Below are 20,565 nucleotides of genomic sequence, written 5' to 3'. Positions count from 1 at the left end.
TGTGCCTCACTGTGCAAGTATGCCATTGGAACCAGATGTAGTGTGTATGCTCAGTGTTGCATTTAGTGTGGTAGGAATCTTTACTGTGAGTGAAACTGCCATATAAAAGTACACTGTACATCACTGTTTTATGCACTATATTATTTTGTATGAAATCGCTCGCAGTTTACTCAAAGCTAATAACATAGTCATGGACCAATTTCAAAGATTTCTCAAATTGGTTGGGTGGAGGGTTAATTACTGGAGTTCCTGTTCTTCTGAACTCCATAGTCAACTCCCTGGAGGTTCCATGGCATGGTGAACTGGTTTTGAACCTTAAATGTTGCTTGAGGCCTTCATCCACTCTGAAGCTCCTCGGATGGGAACAATGCACATTATACGAATGCCTGCCTCTAATTTAAAATCAACTAAAGGTTCTAAGACCCATATTTGTGTAATATTGCACACTGGTTATGCAGTTAAACACACATGCACACATTGTTCTCTTCTATATTTTAAGTTCATCACAAAGCATTGGCCTGTTTCTGCAGACCAGACCAATGGCACTAAAATACAGAAGGCAGCAGGAAGACACAAACATTCATACTATTTGTTTAAATATGATCACTTAGGCCTCATAATATACACAAATATCATTCATCTCTTTACAGTCTCTTCTTTGAGTTTGTTATTAGATACTTAGTTACTATACAGTACCTGTGGACATAAAAGTAACAGAAGCACAATTCCCAGAGATGCACCACATACATACACACCAATACATTACGAATATGTGTATAACACTAAAAAATAGCAAATCATCTAATACAATTATTGGTTTGCTGTAGGCATTGTCCAGATAATTCTTCATTCACCTTCGCAAATTTCAATTAAGGATTTTTCAGCTGCTACCATTTCTTCTCATCAAAATTCACTTTAATAAATTATTCTGCTCATGTTTCATGTTTCAATTTAAAAAGCATATAATTTAAGAAACGTCTTAAAAGAAACTGAATAAATCTCTCATTTTGACTTCAACATAATTCTAAAACAATTTCTCATTCGGACACACATTACACAATACATATTCCAACATATTTATATCCCTTTGAAAGAAATACAGGATCAGCTAAAATTAACATGCAGCAAACAATGGAAGAAAGTCAGTAGGTACAGTGTGGCATGATCTCATTTGCATAATTCTAATCAAATCTTACCGGCTTTGCTCTATCGTTACAAGAAAAAACTCAGAGTATCACAATGTTCATCTTGTGTGACTTTGTAATAGACACAAAATCTCCTGCACAATAACATTGTCTGCACCACAAAGTGGATCAGTCCACTTCCAGCACCTGGGGAGGGGGCATGAAAACTGTTGTTCATGCACCCCATATTCGACCAAAAAAAAAACTTAACCCAGCAAAATGTGGTATGGGTACACCTTAACATGTCAATATAGAACACTCAGACATGATCTATTGTGTAAACACTGAAACACAGCACACCAGCCTTAGTACAAATAACACTGGGGCTGAGCTGACATGGTGATCCCAGTCCACACAGGGCCTTCAAACATAGACACCCTTAACGACGTGGGTGAGGTAGGGGTGGGCAATATGACAATGTCTTACTGTTAACACTAAAAGCTGCACGGTACACATCTATGACCATATGCTAGATATCGTCAAAACCTCTACAACACGGACTTGGTTTACAAAAAAGAGATTCAGTCCAATTGTAAATAACAACCAACAGGGTCACACATCAAATTGAAACTGAATAGCAACAAGCATTTCATTGCATTTTATCTTCTTCTTCTAATTATTATTGTTTTTTTGTTTGTTTTTTGCTCCTTTTCCCTGTTATCCCAGAATCCCATTATTCTTTTTTTTGTAAAAGTCGTTGTACTGTAGTTTTTCATGACTTTTAAAGAGCGGTTTTGCTTGAGCAATGTAAATTTCTTTTAAATTTGTTGGTGAACCACACAAAAACATCTGTCATGTATTGTGCAAATATCTTCATATATTATCCTTTATTTTTGCCATATCACCCACCCCTAGTATCTTAGGGCACAGTTAAAGATATTTCTCAATTCTCCCATAATCCCTGTACGGGTCACCCTGCGTCTCCTCTACATCGAATCACGCACCACCTGCTACTACTGTCAACTGACATGGGATCCAGAAACAAGCAGTTGCTCAGTGCCTACAGTTCCTTACTTTTGTATTTACCTTCTCAACATCCTGTAAGTCAGAGGAAAGACAGTAGATAGAAAGAGAGAGAGAGAGAGAGAGAGAGAGAGAGAGAGAGAGAGAGAGAGAGAGAGAGAGAGAGAGAGAGAGAAAGAAGGAGAGATGAAGAAGGAGGAGAGGAAGGGAGAGGAAAGGAGAGAGGGCCAGAGAGTGAAGAAGGGAAGATGAGCTTTACGAGTCAAACGAAGGGTGTGGGCTCTCTCCATGTGAAGGACTTCCTTTACTTGGACGGCTGAGAGAGTGAGAGAATATAGAGCGAAAAGAGAAATAAAAGTGAGAAAGAATAAAGCAGTGACTTAGCCTCCAGCCATCTCTATTTATTGCTTCATGTCTTTTTGAATGTTTCCTGCAACTGTAGTATTTACCACTTCTAATTATTTGTTTGCCATCATTAACTTGAGGCATTCATATTATTGTTGCTTTACAGGCTTTCAAGTTTGAGGTAACTTTTAGAAGTTACAAAGACTGGCTGTATGTAGCAGCACAAAGAAACGTAAAAATTATTGTAAACAAATGAATAATACAGTGAATGAATAAAACAAATATAATAATACACTGGTTTAATAAAAGGCGATTATTACTGTTCATACACTAATGCTGTAAACGCTTTATGTTCCACAAACTGCCCCAACCTGTCCAACATTCATAAGCTGTGACAGATGAGGTGCATAGTTAGTAAACACCTTTTAGACTGTGGTTATAAGAAATCGTACTTTGGCAAGTATTTCTTAACAAAATAAATAAATAAATAAAGCTGACATAGACTTAAAAGACCTACACTTAAATCCGAGCTGTCTAAACAGTCCAGAGACAAATGCTTCTTCCAGACAAGTGTTTCCCACTCAGTCGTTAGGGCCCTTACCACCAAACAGACATTTCTTATATCTCAAGACAACTGTACCACAGTGTTCATGATTACTTGGCTGAGGTCTGTTGGGAGTTGGCAAGAAGCAAAAATGTGAGCATCGTGTTTGCATTTCCCTGAAGCCTGAGTTGAGAAATTGTTCTAGAATACGCAGTGCCTTAAACGAAGTGCAAGCCATCAAAGCCGACGATTAGTGGCTACACGGTCATATGCAAGATAGGATCAGGTTTTAATCCCAGGGAAGTGTCAGTGAATCAGTGAGAGGGGGCATCTGTGTGCTCAGAACAGCATGCAGATAAGACCTGGGGGCACAGGTGGAAGGGTCATTCTGCTAAAGACCTCCATATAGCCTAGTCAACTAGCATTAATGGACTTTTTAAATGAAAAAGTAGCTACACAACTGTATGTTTGTCAGTTGATGTTCCTCATTGTGAAATATTTTACAAAGAGTTTATGCTGGTAGTGGAATATACTGATAACTGTACACATTATAATGTGCAAGACAAAGTCATCTGTAAATGTTAGAACCATCAAAGTGTGCTTTAAATGGCATTAACAGTATTATTTTCTGCTCTGTGTGTGATGGTTTAGAAGATAAGTGCGCATTTCAGTAAACATGTGCATGTAATGTTGCATCCATGGGCTATGCAACAGGAATTGTGTGTGTGTGTGTGTGTGTGTGTGTGTGTGTGTGTGTGTGTGTGTGTGTGTGTGTGTGTGTGTGTGTGTGTGTGTTTGTGTGTGTGTGCGTGTGTGTGTGTGTGTGGGTGTGTGTGTGTGTGTGTGTGTGTGTGTGTGTGGGTGCGTGTGTGTGTGCGTGTGTGGGTGTGTGTGTGGGTGGGTGTGTGTGTGTGTGTGTGTGTGTGTGTGTGTGTGTGTGTGTGTGTGTGTGTGTGTGTGGAGCAGAGGCAGTAGCTGTCCTCTGACTGCAGGATCCAGGGTCAGTGGTCTGTAAGGGAATCTGTGGATCTGTTGGGTCTGGCTGAAGATGCTGGTGCTCGCCGACTTCAACGATGGCAACGGACAAACGCAAAAAAAAAACAGAAGGGACAAGACACACTATCAAGGACAAAATAAACAATGCTAACAGTGAACACGCAGACATAGCTTACGGGTCTAATGAACATTCAACACACACTGAAAATGAAAACAGATAACCAAAGTCAAGTAGCAAAATGAATTAAACTTGTAATCCATGCTATCGAGCCAGCATGTCTATGCGCTACAAAAGTTCACCACTAGAGGGCAGGTAATTCCAGAGTTCAAATGTTATAAGTATTATTAGTTGGGTACAAGCTTTAAACTGTTATTTACTTCAGCCTTGCTATTGTATTCTACTAATAAGAAGCATTTTTGTCTTAAAATTAAATATGCATTTCCAATTTTTTAAAGAACATTTGCCATTGAAACTTGCCATAAGTTTGTATATAAACATATCTTTAAAGGACTTAAAGGTTTGTATATAAATTTGCATGTAAAATCTTGAACTGTTCCAAATGCCTCATCTATGGTAGCTTCAAAATATGTAAAGTTACCAACTAATATGCTCAGATACACAGGTCTGTATTTCTGCATAATAATAATATAGTCTACACAATATAACTATAAACTTCTTTCTTCAAATGTGTCACAATTAAAGTATTCAAAGACACCCAGTAAAACGGTGAAGCTGAATAAAGCTTGTCACTTCCATCTATGGAATTGACAGAAAATGTTTACTACTGTAGTCTGCAAACATTTTATTGTGCCAGACAGATAAGAGATGTAGTGGGGGATGGTTAGAGATGAAACCATGCACAGGGATGTTCATGTTACACTGGAACAATATGCATCAGACATACCATTTGTGGACCTCCTCATTGGTCACTGATAGAAATTCTGAAAGAATAACCGGAGTCATTGTGGGAGGAGTTTAGCAGGACTAAGATTGGGGTGAGACAGAGATGGACCGATCAAAGGGAAAAACACGAACAGCTTTCCTTTTAAACATGCCTCTCTGTCTCTTACCGTTCTTTATTACATTCTAGCACTTCTTTTTACATTTTTCATTTACTTTTTCGACTACGTGCGCTATCAGAGCATGATCTCACAAAGCCAATATTAGTGACTGATCAATGACTTATCAATGACTGAACATGATTTGTCCTAAAATGGGGTGTACAGCAGGAATGACATCACTGAGAAGGGGTGGACCGTTCGAAGCATGAGCGACTGCAGCTGATGTGTTTGAGGGATGACTCATGAGTTAGGGCCATGTCCTTAAGGAACCTGAGTGATCCGTACAGCTGAGTGACATCGACATGGTGACATCGCAGGAAAAAAGAGGGAGGAAAGGGTGTTAGTGATTCTTTTATTCCGGTGTGAAAGGAATAACGAATAATAAGTGGAGCAGGCCGGGAGGAGTGTGAGGAGGAACGTTTGTAGATCATTGCTCTCCGCACCAGCAGACTAGTTTGGGTTCATGCCTTTCAAATCTCACACAAAACGCTATAAGGAGCTTGAAGTGTATTGCCGTCTGTCTGCAGTTATAATAACCCTTACTGAGCTTTGTACATTAGCAATCACTGTTTACTCTTAATTCTGTACACGCATCAGTGACAGTAAAGCATTTTTCATAATAAATAGTCTAATAGCTATTAAAAAAGATACTTATTGGATGCCTTGTTATATGTAAATGCATAACTACATCACTACAGTGGAAGTGCTCAGCTCTGGGACTCACCTGGGTACCCCCGGTGGAGCGCGGTTGGGGCGAGATGGGACCTGTGGTGGTGCGCCACTGTGGGGGTCTGGAGAGGCTCCAGGTCTGGAGGGGACAGGTGGAGCTCCGGCTGCAGGGGGTCCTGGGGCAGTACGACCACCAGGACGGGGTGGCCCAGGCGGAGCCCGACGCTGAGGCGTGGGGCTAGACATTGGAGACCTGTGCAACATTACTTCAGTGTTTTATTTACCTTTACTCTTTAACCCTTATCAGGTCAAAGCACACTCATCTATACTATATATATATATATATATATATGAAAACACATATGCTATGCTAGTGTACTAATATTAGTAATTGAACATTTTACTACAATGACCTCTTTGATTAGCCAGCTTGCTTTAGCTAAAGCCACACCTGCGTCCAGACGGTCCTCCCTGCACCTGCAGCCAGGAATCGTCGACGGGCGGGGGCAGGGAGGTGGAGACCGTGGTGGTGCTGATGTCTCCGATGATGCTGAGCGCCTCCTTGAGCGCGTGGTACATGCGCAGCATCTCGTCGCGGTGCTGAGCCTGCTCGGCCGACTCCTCCATCAGTGTGTTCTGGTCACCGCAGGAGTACAGCTGCGCCAGGAGCTCCGCGTGGATGAACTCCTTAGTCTTCAACCGACAGCGGCAGGTGGGAGAAAAACTGCGTTACTTTTGAAACCTTAGAACATAACTCACGCGAAACATGGGAGTGAAACAAACCTGGAGGCTTTAAGTAGAAGGAATGAATTAAAAAAGGCTGGAAAAGAAATGGCCACAAACACTTACGTTGTTGATCATGAGGTGCATGATGGTCTTGGGCATGAGATCGCGAATGGTCTTGTTGACGATGGCCATGTAGGAGTCCACTAAATTGCGAATGGTCTCCACCTGCCTCTCCAGCTGGGGATCCATGGAGTGCATGAGGTTGTCCGAACTGTTATCCTCACTTGCCTCGCTCTGCCGCCAAAACAAAACGTCAGCGTAAAGACACAGAGGCAATGCAATGCAACGCAAGTGCCAAACCCGTCTTGGTAGCATCCACGTGATGTGGCATTTCTTGGAAGAGTTCATATACAAAGGTTACATAGAATGTGCATTACAGGATCAAAAGCTTCATTAGTTTTGTTGCTGTACAGTAATTAGACGATTTCTTGCTAGAACTGAATTAGATAAGGACTGTTATTATTGCAAAGCAGATTTGAATGGAGGTCTGTGTTTACCTTCTCTTTGTCCTTTCAATGAGCACAAGGGGACAGCAATAAAATCAAGGTCATATTCAAAACAAAGAGTTAGTATGGACAAAGCAGTGTTGGTCATGGCAACAGTGAGTGCAGAAGTAAACAAACATACTACAGTATAAAAGCAACTGTGAAGCACTGCAATGCCACAGTAAGAGTCCTTACTGGTACTGAACAGTATCAGGTCAGAACAGACAGAGGAGAGCAGAACAGACAAGTGGAGGTGTGGCGTACCACGATGCGTTCTGGGTAAACACCGGCACGCAGGAAGGAGGCCTTCCAGCTGTCCACTTCTTCCTGTGTCTCACAGGCAAGCTCTAGCTGCCTGTAGTCCTTGTACACGTTCCTGAGTTGAAAGAAGCATCACCGTCACGGTCATGAGGGTCCCGCCATGTTCCCTGATAGTTGCTCATTACTACTGAAACTGAATGTTCCAGTATGTCAGTATGTCAGAGGTCTTATGGTTATGGATGGACATAATACATTTATTTATTTGCAGTGACTTTCCAGGACTTCTTAAGTGCAACAGTAGCAGATGCCTTAAACAATTCATTTCAGCTTCAGGCTTAATACGGCTCCAAAAAAAGGCTCCTTAGGTTTTATATACACTGTGACTGGTTTCCTGGACACATGTTAAAGCTAGTCCTAATATATCCTACAGCGCCAATGCTGAATCAATTGGGAATTCTTTTTGTACTCGGGCTTAAACTTGCTGGAGGCACACTGACCTTTGTTCGGTGTTGAAGAGGGCAAAGATGTGCTTGCTGGACATGAAGCTCTTCTCGATGTCTCTGAGCTTCAGGTTGTCTACGGGAAGCATGTATTTCTTCTCTTTCTCCTGTAAAGGAAATCAACATAAGACAGCAGAAGCGAGTATCGTGCTGGCCCGGAGATTTGGAGAGTCACGGTTGCTACGTTATTAAACATCACGTCGGAGTCGTGGTCTCAAGCCATTTTCGCTCCGCATGCAAAATCCCACAATAGTAATTACTTAAGTAACTATACTATTCCTGAATAATAGCCTTTTATGAGATTATTGTGCTCTAGATTCTGGTTTCCACTGGCACTAAGCATAATATTATGTTTGCTTATAAATACAATTGTTACACTTTGAGAATCCATAAATAGTAAGAACAGCGTACTTTTAAGTACTGACAGGTATCTGCTGTCAATCATTACTGGCAAGTGAAGAGGAACGATTTGGTGCTCTTTGAATGCCTGAATATGGCGACGGAAGCAGAGATCCAATGACAAAATAACAGTGAAAAGGTATGAGAGCAGTATGAAAGCTGCCAACCTCAGGAATGCACCCTAAATACAGACCAGTCACAGGAAGCTTCATGAGCAACAGTGAAAATGTGCTAGAAGTATGACAGAACCTTTTTTAAAAAGGAAGCCATAAATCATCATTAATTTAACAATGTGATGATCCTATTACATCTGAGATTTTTCCTACAAGGGAAATTTTACTCTAAAGAATTTTTTATACTATTATGCAAATCTCCAAAAAGCCATAAAATTTAAGTAACTCTACAGTGTGCTACTCTAGGCCAGCTTTCAAATGATCTCCAGTAAATCTCAAACCAGCTTGTAACATCAAGCATTTTTGCTTGCTCAATAAGTGTCCAGTAATAATACACAAGTCTCCATAATAACAGCCTCTTGCAGAAGATGACCGGTTTCAGGGATTGTAAAATAGGTTGAATCATAAGAGCCACAAACCCAGAGAAAGTGCGTCTGACTTTTCCTCCTTGGCTGGGCACTATAAAATTAATGACTATATTTAGCTTTACTCTAAAATAACTGCATGTTGAATTACTCTACATTTCACTAGCCATGGTTTTAAAGTCAGAGGCACATTTGCTGTAGTTCTTCTTCTAAAGTAAATGGTGGGTTTTTTTTTACTGCTGTTTCTTTATTTTAACCTTCTCAGCTGTAAATTTCTTACCGTAGCCTTGCACGAAAGAGGCACTACAAAGATGTTGGTAAAAAACCAACAAGATTATTTCAAGCATTCACCACAGTGTCATGGTGCTTTTCCGACCATTTCTTTAAACAGCCAGGGAGTTCTGACAGCTAAATAAATACAGGGTATGCCAATCAAGAAAGAAACCTCAAAATTGGCTGAGGGTCTTTAGCTTGAAATGGATGTTGTGTCTATATGCGCGAATGGTTCACTACAGGGAGAATTCTCCCTTTTCATACTGCCTCTCAGTTCTCCTACCAGGGGCTCTTTTGAAACTGCTAAGCCCCCAGTTCTTCTACTTCCCTCCTCCCTTCTGCCATATGTAATGCTCACATGCACTGTCAACAGGCTACAGCAGGAAAAGATTTTAGGGGGATGAACTTTGAATTTGTAAGGCTCCACCTATGCTTTAGAGAAGTGTGTGTGTGTGTGTGTGTGTGTGTGTGTGTGTAAAACCCAGTATAAAGAGCTCTTTATGCAGCCTGAGGAAAGGAAGTGAGCTTCAGAGGAAAAAGCAGTATGGAGAGAGGTGGAATCCAAAGGTCTGCACATCTGGAGATACTACAACTCACCCACCATGCCAAGAAAGTCCGACATTCCTTAAGTCAGCCTCTCCACCCTGATCTCACACACAGCGGGAGGGAAATGCACACACACGTTCGCCCGCTCTCGCTCTCGCTCTCTCTCTCTCACACACACACACACACACACACACACACACACACACACACACACACAGAGACACACACGCGTGCGCGCATGCACATGCACATGCATACACACACTCACACACACGCACAACCAATGACCAGAAACACATAAACACGCAGGCTAACGCCAGCCTTTCTTCTGACAGATCTTCAACATTAGTCTGACTTGCAAAAGAGGCCAGTTCTCACTTCCTGTTGACCTCTGACCTTACACTTCCTGTTTAATGAAAAAAGAAGAGAAAGACAAACCCAAAAAGGGGGAACATATGCTCCTCCCCTCCCCTCCCTTTTACTTCTCCCTTTTTCCATTTCTTCCAGAAGAAAATCTGCCACGTCGATTCAGCAAAATCTACACTTGACCTTAAACGAAGAACTCTTTGTCCATCAATGATAAATCTCCTATAAATTTTTATTTTGATATACGAGCAGTTTCGCTGTGTTAAAAGTTTTTAATGTGTTGTCATGGGATTTTATTTTTTGCTCAAGACCATTTTGTGATTTCACAGCCTCTGTGATTTGATGGCGATTTATGAGCTGACTTGGGTGAAGGAGCCGAGAGAGATGGGACTTCATACCACCCACGTTCCTGCCTTCGCTCTGCACCTTCAACAAACTACCACCACTCAGAAGACCCTCCTCCTCCACCCCCCACTCCCAGCGACCCACCCACCGCTCCCTCGCTCACTCACTCGGACCTCCACCAGTGCTCCGCCACAGCGAGAGAGAAGGAGAGAGGGAGGGATGGAGGAAAGGATGGATGAAGGGAGAGGAGAGGAGCAGAGCAGACATCTGATCGCCGTATGCCAACGCCATTTGGCACAGACGCCGGGGCCTGGAGGTATCCTTTATAGCCGTTTCAAGTACTTATGGTCTGCATGTGGGGAGATGGGGTTTGAAATCACAGGAGACGCTGCGCTGGACAGATGATGGATGCTGTCCAGCAGACTAACTCAGCCTACTGTGCCAACAGAGATATGAAGACATTACTGATACACTCACATGGCTCAGCAGGGTATCAGCAGGGTATCAGCAGGGTATCAGGCTTGTCGTGGTCGCCTACACCTTTTTTTGTTTCTCAATGATGTAATGCTTTCAGGACCACTCAAAATTCACAGATCAAATCTTGCATTATTTTGCAAGTAAAACTTGCATTATTGCAAGTAAGACATGCTATATGACATATAGAAGAGTGTTTTGCATTATAGGGTAGAGTGTGGTGATGCATCTGCAGTTCAAATCTATTATGTTTCTTACCAAGCTATTTTTGTAAAGCTCAAATTAATTCCATAAACTGAAGTGAAATTGATCAAATTCAGAATAATGAAAATCTGTAGTTAGTTACGTGAATTGGGGTGTATGCTTCTCTGTGTTTTTCCATGTGTATGTATGTATCACATTGCACGTATTGATTCTTCAGTGGAGAGTAACATTTCAGAGTGGATGACCCTGCGAGACCTGGCCCGCCTGCCCAGTGTTCAGACTACCTGTTCAGGAAGTAATGATTGTACAGTAGTCTGCACATTGGTTAGGCTGACCAGCGGAACGTACACCGAAGCTCACTGCATTCAAGCCTCTGTGTGTGTGTGTGTGTGTGTGTGTGTGTGTGTGTGTGTGTGTGTGTGTGTGTGTGTGTGTGTGTGAGTAGGAATGATGGTGTGACAAAATTGTTAAAATAAAACTAAATAAAATTAATTCATTCTTGGAGAAAAATATGCTTAGCTGTGTACTTTTTTTTTTTTTTTTACATCGCCTGAGCCATAAAGGTATCTCCAATCCTACCTCTGCAGTCATAGCCATTTCTGGTTGTTTTACTGGCTAGAATAAAAATAAAAAATGTACTTTTTTATCATATCCCCTTCAGGAACATTCCCCCACTTGCTTCTAGTTTAGTTAGACTTTAGGACGTTTTGGCCTGGATTCAGAAAGGCCTGGGGAAGTGTTGGGCTCCAAGGCTCCAAGTCTGGTATGTATGGTAATGAAAAACAGATGCCCCCTCCCCAAGGCCCAGCGCAGCCCCACTCGCCTCAGCCAGGCCTTCCCTGGTTCCATGCCTACCGTCTGGGGCAGAGGGTGGGGGGTTGGGCTGGGAATCACTGGAACCCCATCGGCACACGTGCTTCATCGTTGCACCGTATGACCGCCATGCTACGGCGCAGCTACGGCTAAGGATGAAGCTACAGCAAATGCTTTGGTTCCTGCACAAAAGGGTTTTTTGGGGGGGTTGTTTTTACCCTGCAGCATCTGCCCCAGCTACCCATCGCCTTCAGATGAGCTGAACGTTTTCCAGAAAGGCAGTCTAATCAAAACAATACATTAAGGCCAACGCATTAATCAAGGGTGAAACTGGCTCCCAGACACACAGTCTAAATAGAGCTGAGCTGATGGCAAAAGGGCAACTAAAAGCCCTCGCTGGCGCTGAAGCATGAAGTATCAGAACCTTCACGTAAACATGAGATGATTTAGTGACTTCTGGGAGGACCTCAGCTAAAGTTTCTGATGTATTGGGAGGCAGAGGGACTCACCTCATCATCTTTGTACCAGGACAGGGTCTCAGCGGTCAGCACGAACCAGTACTCCTTTGCTCCCCCCTTCATTATGCCAATGTTGTTGATGGTTAGCCAGCCCTTCCTAATCACCTATACACATGCACATTAGAGACGTTTAAGGCCACTGAAGGCCATAACACTGTACTGCTCTAGTGTGTGTGTGTGGGTGTGTGTGTGCGTGTGTGTGTGTGTGTGTGTGTGTGTGTGTGTGTGGGTGTGTGTGTGCATGGCATTAGAGTGAGAGAGAGAGAGAGAGAGAGAGAGAGAGAGAGAGAGTGTGTGTGTGTGTGTGTGTGTGTGTGTGTGTGTGTGTGTGTTTGTGTGAGTGTATGTGAGTGTGTGTGCATGGCATTAGAGTGAGAGAGAGAGAGAGAGAGTGTGTGTGTGTGTGTGTGTGCATGGCATTAGAGTGAGAGAGAGAGAGAGAGAGAGAGAGAGAGAGAGTGTGTGTGTGTGTGTGTGTGTGTGTGTGTGTGTGTGTGTGTGTGTGTGTGTGCATGTGTGTGTATGTGAGTGTGTGTGCATGGCATTAGAGTGAGAGAGAGAGAGAGAGAGAGAGAGTGTGTGTGTGTGTGTGTGTGTGCATGGCATTAGAGTGAGAGAGAGAGAGAGAGAGAGAGAGAGAGAGAGAGAGTGTGTGTATGTGTGTGTGTGTGTGTGTGTGTGTGTGTGTGTGTGTGTGTGTTTGTGTGAGTGTATGACATCAGAGAGAAAGAGACACAGAGAGAGAGAGAGAGAGAGAGAGAGAGAGAGAGAGAGAGAGAGAGAGAGAGAGAGAGTGTGTGTGTGTGTGTGTGTGTGTGTGTGTGTGTGTGTGTGTACCAGGGCATGGACAGACCCTGGTAGCTGGTATTTTATATCAAATAGCAGCAATTAAATATGGTCATGGAATCTTTATTGCAAGTGTATTGTATTCATTCACACACACTCTGGTCCATTAACAAACACGCGCGCACAGACAGCTCACAACCACTCTTTGCACACTTACCATTATCTCATCCTGAAGTGCCGTTGCCATAGCGACAGTGGCAAAGCAAAAGAGGGGGTTTAAGAGAGGTAATTAGATAGGCTGAAAAAGACGGAGCACAGAGAGGAGAGTGGGAGGTGTGGGACAGACGAGAAGAGCAAACAATGAGGCAGCTAAAGGAGAAACACAGTACAGGTACAATGCACTCAGTCAGACCTTAAAAACCAAAGAGCCGGAGAGCCAAACGCAATGCCCCTTATGATGCGCCCTGATGGCTCAGGAATAACAACTCGCCACAAGTTGGACATATCACCACACGGTTATTAAGATATCAAATAGCCATGACATTTGGACCATCCAATTTGAATTTGAGTGTACAATCCATTGAGTGTACACCCGTTTGAGTGTACAATCAAGGGTGAAGGAATGTGTCAGATCATGGGCTGAGTAGCCTCATCTTGACCACAAGTGTGGCGCAGGCAGTGTGCCAAGCGCTTCACTGAGAGTGTGTGTATGTGTGCGGCCCATGGGGGTGGGCTGCTCCTGCCCACCTGGTTCCCTGCTGCCTTCTTCTTACTCATCTGACTGCTTCTCTGCTGGGCACTGAGGAGGAGCAAACACCACCTTCAGTAAGTGTCAACCAATCATAGGCCGCAGCACCGATGCTTTGGCTAAAAGCAAAGACAAAAAGTCCGTGACAAAGGTACGCTGTCTTACTTAGCGAAGCCGATGAAATCCTCATGGTTGGTGTTCATGTAGGCCAGCTCAATGTCAATGAGAAGCATTACCTGTCGGCCAAAAGACAAATGAACCGTGCCACCTGCAATTGCACGTATGACCGATACCATTTATGTGATTCACTACTGATCCTGTCTTTAGCCACAGTGTTCATAGTGTTATAATCCTATGGCAGATTAGGCACATGTTAAATCACACCTGGTCTTTGGTGCGACTCTCTCTGTCGCGAATGTGCTGTGTAACAATCCTCTCCATCTCTTCTCTCAGCATTGGGTACTGCGCAAGCTGTAACAGCACAACGCACAGACCTCACCATAACACTGCCAACTACATGCGAATGGATGTGGTATTGCGAAACTGAACATAAACGGCAGGGCAAGCTGTGAAAATATCCTAAGAACCTCCAATGGCTGGACGGTCAGATCCAGGCTTACCTTCTTAGTGCACTGCCGGACTGTATTGACCAGCTCAGAGATGACAAGGTCCACGCATTTCTGACATGGCTCTTTGATCTTAGCAATCTGTCTCTTCACAATCGTCTCGAAAGCCATGTCTGGGGTAAAGAGACCAGTCCTGGGCAAAAAGAGAGACAGACAGACAGACAGAATCATTTTGTGATAAAACCCCTTCCCAGCATCCTGTCGCCATGGTAACACTATCGCGTGGTCACTGTGAATCCCTGCTTCTTTTGTGTTCTAGTAGTCAACAGTTTGTTTGGGCAAGTTGTTTATTTATTTTGTAGGTTTTAGAGCTATGCAATATTGGATCAATGAACTCTGACAAGCTGGAGCAGGCAGTGTGTGTGTGTGTGTGTGTGTGTGTGTGTGTGTGTGTGTGTGTATGAGCATGTGCACAGCAGACTACACACCTGATACCATGGATATTCTTAATAGCGTAGCTGATCTCCTTCCGCAACTCTTTCTCATCAAACTCCATCTACACAATCAAAAGAGAGTGAAGATCTGCAGTATCACAGGTGCCAGTTTCCATAAATGTAATGACATACTAACAAATCCAATTTCAGATATAACACCCCTCCCCCTCCCCCACAGAACTGTAAAACCACATTATAATAGCTGTCACCTTGACAAGTTCAAAAGGGAAGCGTTCATGAAAGATCCGATTGATCCGGGCTCCTCCGGAGAGCTCATAGGTGTCGATCTGATCACCAGAGCCCTCGATGCACTTCTCAAAGTCCACAGCAAACTGCTGGACCATCCTGCCGAGAGAGAGAGGAGCTGCTCACTCACTTGCCCCTCACTGATATGCGCTTGATAGCGATGTATGGTCATGTGTGCCGTTCACACACTGCTGGGCACGTTGAAGCCTTGGTACAGAGATCCAACTCACTGCAACAGAGCCTTGGTCTTGCGGGAAGGGTCGTCCGGGCGGAAGTTCTTGTACCCTTCCACCTCCTTCTCAATGGAAAGCAGCTGGCTTTGTAGCTTGTTCCTCAGCCCAGGCAGCGTGTCTCGAATATGATTGGTCAGTTGCTATACGTAGAAAGGGTCAGTCATTCAAATTAGGAGAAAGATAGTGACGTACTTTATTATGTGGTGCTTTATGATGAGTCTTATTGGAATGCAAGTACAAAGCAGGTTTCTATCAAAATATGTTTTCCTAACAATTTTGCTTTCAAAAGAAATGTACCTATACAATTAATATCCACCCATCTACATAGAAATGGTGTGCATGTAAACCTAACCTAAGTCTAATGAATTTGTAAGTGTGAAGGTATTCCTAGGGTATCCTACCTGATTGAGGACTTTCTGCAGGTAAGGGGTACCCATACGGTCAGCCAGGTGCCGATAGGCTGGGTGGCTGAGGAAGAACTTCCTCTCCGCTGCCATTGCAGCACAGATGTCTTTCTTTCCATCAATATCCTTCTGACTGCGGTTCACTACCCCAATGTAGCCTGTAGGGGGCATTAGACCATAAACTGGGCCTCAGGCCTCAATGTAGCTGTGAATTTGTTTTTCTAGCAATGGGTCTAATGGCCCTAAAAGCTCCTCTGTGGCACTTAGTTACTCTGCCAACAAGGACAGCATTTATAAAAGTACTCAGTATTGTTTTTAGTATAAATTTATAAATATGAATGAAAAACATTCATATTATTCAGTATATTCTTTGCAAATGTACCAAATATACTCACCAGAAACCAACTGTAATCTCTCTTTTCCTGCCCTGAACAGCCTGTTCCATAATAATGTCTAATATACTGCATAATGAAGAGGCATTTATTTTCTAGAGGACTAAATGTGATACAAGAGAAAAATTGAACAGTACAGTTTTTCTTCACAGGTTTGATCACCCCAGAAACGACTGGAGAGGGGGCTAATTCCCTGATGGCTGGATAAAAGGGCATCTAAATGACTGCTCTAAAATAACTCAAGAATGACGCACAAATGAATGTGATGGCCTCTAATGAACGAGGCTTACCTCTGCGCAAGGGCAGAAGCTTGTTCTCCAAAATGTCTCGAGCATCCGTACCCTCATCCATAAGGTCCAGTTTAGTGATCACACCGATGGTTCTCAGGCCTGGACAAAGGCAAACATGCACATACGCAAACCCGAAGACTGGCCAAAACAGGTTCATTCAAAAGAAGTATTAAGTATCATTCATTTTACAACTACAAACGAACTAAATATCCTTCTGCATAACCATCTTCTATTTCGCAACATCAGAGACGTATCAGGCCAAGGTTTTTGACTGGGGGTCATATTAGTATTGTATGATTAATGAAGCCCCTTTAAAAATAACACCTCTTTGGCCTTACCCAGAGAATGCACTTAAAAAACAGAGGGCCTCCACTTTACTTCTCTATTTTCATGCATCCATCTGACCCCTTCTGACCACTTAGGGCTAGACCAGCAGTTTAGATCAGGATACATTACATGGAGGGATTTGAATGAACACACTGTACAGTTTCAGCTCACACCTTGAATGTCCACTTCCTTGGCAATCTTAAGAGCGTCTGAGTTGGCGAGGTCTGAGTTGGCAGGGGAGACAGCCAGAAGGAGGCAGTTCTCCTTGGTAACGAACTGCATGATCATATCCCTGATCTGGGACTCGATATCGGCTGGCTGGTCACCCACTGGTACCTTGGTCATCCCAGGCAAATCCACCAGAGTGAGATTCAAAACTGGAGGGCAAGCAACATGGGGTTCATAAGTGCCTGCAGCTACTGAGAAAGTATATGTGTGTGTGTGGGGGGGGTGTGTGTGTGTGTGTGTGTGTGTGTGTGTGTGGGTGTGTGTGGGAGGGGGGGTGTGCGTGTGCATCTTTTGTCATGCCTTACCATTAGGGGAGTAGACTCTCAGGTTAATGGGTACTGGAGAGATGCCCTTGTTCTGTCCGGTAACACGGTCAGTCTCGGCCTCGATCTCCTGACGCACCTCATCAAAATCAGTGAACTTTTTCCCTTTGCAGTGCAAGAACTCAGCATACTCTACAAATCAGGAATTTGTAGTCAAGTGAAAAACAACACTACTTGACAAGAGAGTGAAGACAACCAGCTCACTGTACTGTACACCACAGTATATAAATGCTTCACTTTAACAGCCACTGTATGCATCATAGGTGTACATATTATTATTCAGGTCACAGCAGAGTCCTGATTTATTGTTACCTGTAGGACAGTTAATAAGCTGCAACACCAGGGGGCGCCGAGTGACAATGCCAGAACCACGGGGGAGAAAATCCCTTAGAAGAAAAGAAACAACGATCATTCCTTTATATGGGCAACAATCAATGTAGGGGCAGATACTGAGTACACTGTGACTGCATAGTGAGTACATTATGGAGCCTTTTTTTTTTTTAAAGAACTATGACAGATGAATGTGAATATTATATGAAATATCTGCTTGAGCCAAAGTTCTGGATGATGCTTTTGGAAGACTTCTCAAATGGTACAAAGAAGTAAAGGCTTACACTCTATTGCATGTTATGATCTAATATTAAAAATTAGAAAATGGGACATTCTTAGTATTTAAAAGCTGTATAAAAAACACTAAAATAAAATGCTGCATTTTGTTTACTTTGGGTCTGTTTGCATCTTTACTTTGGGGCTGATTGGAAGGGGTGTGTGTGTGTGTGTGTGTGTGTGTGTGTGTGTGTGTGTGTGTGTGTGTGTGTGTGTGTGTGTGTGTGTGTGTGTGTGTGTGTGTGCGCGTGTGCGTGCTTGTGTGGGGGTGGTGTGATACAGATGGCAGGCATGAAAAGACCAAATCTATGTGATGTATTTTGTTATACATCCTGAGCATGGCATACAAATAGTTTTAGGCATAGACTGCACTGCTCTTCTGGGGTGTAAAGGTTCATTTTTACACACTCACTTATCACACACATACACGTTTACACACGTGCAGGTCTGCATATATACACACACACACACACACACACACACACACACACACACACACAGTCGTATAGAATCGTGAGAAATGCTTGTTTGTTCCTCAATCTAAGGATGACTGCATGCTAAAAATACATGTGACACATAGCGTGAATAACTATTTGTCATTACAAGAAACCATCACAAAACCTTACCTAAATGAAGCAAGTCTACATCACATGGATATTAGTAGCTAAAAAGGAATGTTATTGATTCACATGTCGTAAATTAGTGGCAAGTCTGTACTTGAAACAAGCTCGCTAAAAACGCAACCACAAACAAAACAACCGTCCACAGGCGCCAACTTGATCTCCCTCCTTTAAAGTAAACAGCGGCGCGCATTGTCGTGTCAGTCAATAGGCCCGATTGTAACAGAACAGCATGACAAACTCTTCAATAGCCTACACACAACGTTCACAGTCCTGGGAAACGCGTACATCGCGCAAAGGCCTCGCTGAATCCGAAGGGTACAATGGGAACCCAGTGAACATCGAGGAGAGCAGTGCACGTCACGACCCGAGAGCCGAGGCCATGGTGTCGTGCTGCGATTTCTCAGCTGTGGCTCAGAGATCGCACTGCTCTTAGGAGGAGCTGACCGATCGATGCACAAGGAGGTGCAAGAAGCCGTTTGTCCGTATGAAGCATATGTTTCTGGGATGAGTCCTGTTCTCTTATTATACTGTAAGCACTGTGAGCAAAAGGAAAACGTTCCTACAGTCCTCTGTTAGGAAACATGTTAGGATTATTAATAGCTGAGACAAATCTAAATACAGTCCAGTTATCGTGGTTGCTTGTGGCATCGTGTCTACACAACTGAACGTTTTAGATAAAGCCTTTGAAGAACTGTCCTTGGTCCTGAAACCACTGAAGCCCTATCTCGCTGAGTCTCTTTCAAAAAGATACTGGCACATACCAAATTGAAATGGGAAGCCTAAAAGATTACTTGATGGCTATCTTCCTTTTTCTTGTTTGATCAAGCAGCACGCTTGATTCATCAGACTGACCACCACGATGGCATCAAACACGTTTTAAAACGTGCTGAAATCAACGAAGGGGCACTAGCTTCAGTCGAAACGGAAGAGCCATGTCCCTGAGGTGTGCAAGTGACGCAGAGCGACGCCCAGTGTGGGTTCATACGCATGCATCGAGCGGACGGTAATTCCTTTGGTTTATTTCAATTTCGACATCAGGAGATTGCCCCAGAACGACTTGTACCGTTACTGGTAGTCTTTTCCTTACTAGTTAAGTAAAAATGTTTATATTTACTATTACTGCTGTAAAAGAAAAAATTAAGGAGACTGCAGTATACACAACATTCGCTCCTTGAGCTCATCAGGCAGTAGCCAACAACAGATAGGCCTGCTTTCAATTCACAAAAACATTTGGGATATCGATCAAAGATGCGCAGGGAGAATTCAGTGACATATACTCCGAATTGAAATATGATATACTCGATTATAAGATATTAAAATAACCTAAATGAAAATTTGTCCAGGCAAAGGATCGTCATAAACTGACCATGATCTCTGTGAATTGAAAATAAATAAAAACCCACGTTTAAACAATATCGGATATTTTGCAAATCCGTGGACAGGTTATTTATGTAAAATCCATTACTCCAACATAGATATTCCTCATTCGCCAAAGGAGCAGCCTAAGGGAAGCATCACTTACTTCCCTACGAAGTTCTCCAGTACCGAGCTTTTTCCAGCACTTTGCCCACCAACAACTGCGATCTGAGGAAGGTCCAGGTTGGCATTTTGTCCGATTGCCGAGAAGGCATCCTGTAGTTTGTTTACCAGAGGAATCAAATCCTCCATTCCCCGGTTGCCCATCTTCACTGGTGAATTATCTTCTGCTTCGCACAGAACGGGAGAAAGGGGACGACCTTTTAGCCGCGTTTTTCCGGTCTCTTTCAGTACGACCGTGATGTCCAAATACCGTCCAGTTTTTCAGGTTTGCGTGCACCTCTGAGGACTGACATATCTCAGACGGCTAGTCTCTCTCTCTCTCTCTCTCTCTCTCTCTCTCTCTCTCTCTCTCTCTCTCTCTCTCTCTCTCTCACCACAGTTATGTAGTCAGAGATGATGCGTTTCCTCCCAGTATGTGTGAGGCCGGTTGTGTACACAACGCGTGCCACTGGGGGCGCAGCGTCAGGGAATGTCACACTATTCTGGGAA

General features: G+C 43.3%; 1 protein-coding gene across 7 annotated transcripts; it reads right to left on the bottom strand.

The window, feature by feature from the left end:
• Nucleotides 1-2,318: 2,318 nt before the first annotated feature.
• On the bottom strand, nucleotides 2,319-20,432 carry dnm1b (dynamin 1b). Of its 7 annotated transcripts, none has more exons than XM_027003047.2 (23): nucleotides 20,060-20,432; nucleotides 17,621-17,694; nucleotides 17,291-17,440; nucleotides 16,931-17,134; nucleotides 16,431-16,529; nucleotides 15,746-15,906; nucleotides 15,342-15,484; nucleotides 15,075-15,210; nucleotides 14,860-14,927; nucleotides 14,426-14,564; nucleotides 14,190-14,276; nucleotides 13,971-14,041; nucleotides 13,805-13,856; nucleotides 13,275-13,286; nucleotides 12,263-12,376; nucleotides 7,793-7,902; nucleotides 7,299-7,410; nucleotides 7,047-7,058; nucleotides 6,613-6,783; nucleotides 6,215-6,456; nucleotides 5,819-6,016; nucleotides 4,938-4,974; nucleotides 2,375-2,463 (listed from the first exon to the last, which is right to left on the bottom strand). In XM_027003047.2, the coding sequence occupies exons 1-22, from the start codon at nucleotides 20,218-20,220 to the stop codon at nucleotides 4,953-4,955; spliced, it is 2,538 nt and encodes an 845-aa protein (XP_026858848.2). In that variant the 5' UTR covers nucleotides 20,221-20,432; the 3' UTR covers nucleotides 2,375-2,463; nucleotides 4,938-4,952. The 7 variants fall into 7 exon arrangements, 6 of the variants coding, with proteins under 6 accessions (XP_026858845.2, XP_026858846.2, XP_026858848.2 ...); XR_003410174.2 differs by having other exon boundaries at nucleotides 2,401-2,463; nucleotides 4,938-5,381; XM_027003048.2 differs by lacking the exon at nucleotides 2,375-2,463 and adding an exon at nucleotides 3,964-4,101.
• Nucleotides 20,433-20,565: the final 133 nt, after the last annotated feature.

Source organism: Electrophorus electricus, chromosome 9 (genome assembly GCF_013358815.1).
Source record: "Electrophorus electricus isolate fEleEle1 chromosome 9, fEleEle1.pri, whole genome shotgun sequence".
In the NCBI taxonomy this organism is placed as follows: Eukaryota; Metazoa; Chordata; class Actinopteri; order Gymnotiformes; family Gymnotidae; genus Electrophorus; species Electrophorus electricus.
This window is presented reverse-complemented; position numbering and strand designations above follow the sequence as displayed.

Coding starts and splice junctions, on each gene's coding strand:
- dnm1b (XM_027003049.2), bottom strand. CDS start 20,220: ATGGGCAACCGGGGAATGGAGGATTTGATTCCTCTGGTAAACAAACTA. Junction 17,695..20,059: donor CTGGAGAACTTCGTAGGGAA/GTAAGTGATGCT, acceptor TTTTCTTCTAAG/GGATTTTCTCCCCCGTGGTT. Junction 14,565..14,859: donor AAGAATATCCATGGTATCAG/GTGTGTAGTCTG, acceptor CTTTTTGCCCAG/GACTGGTCTCTTTACCCCAG.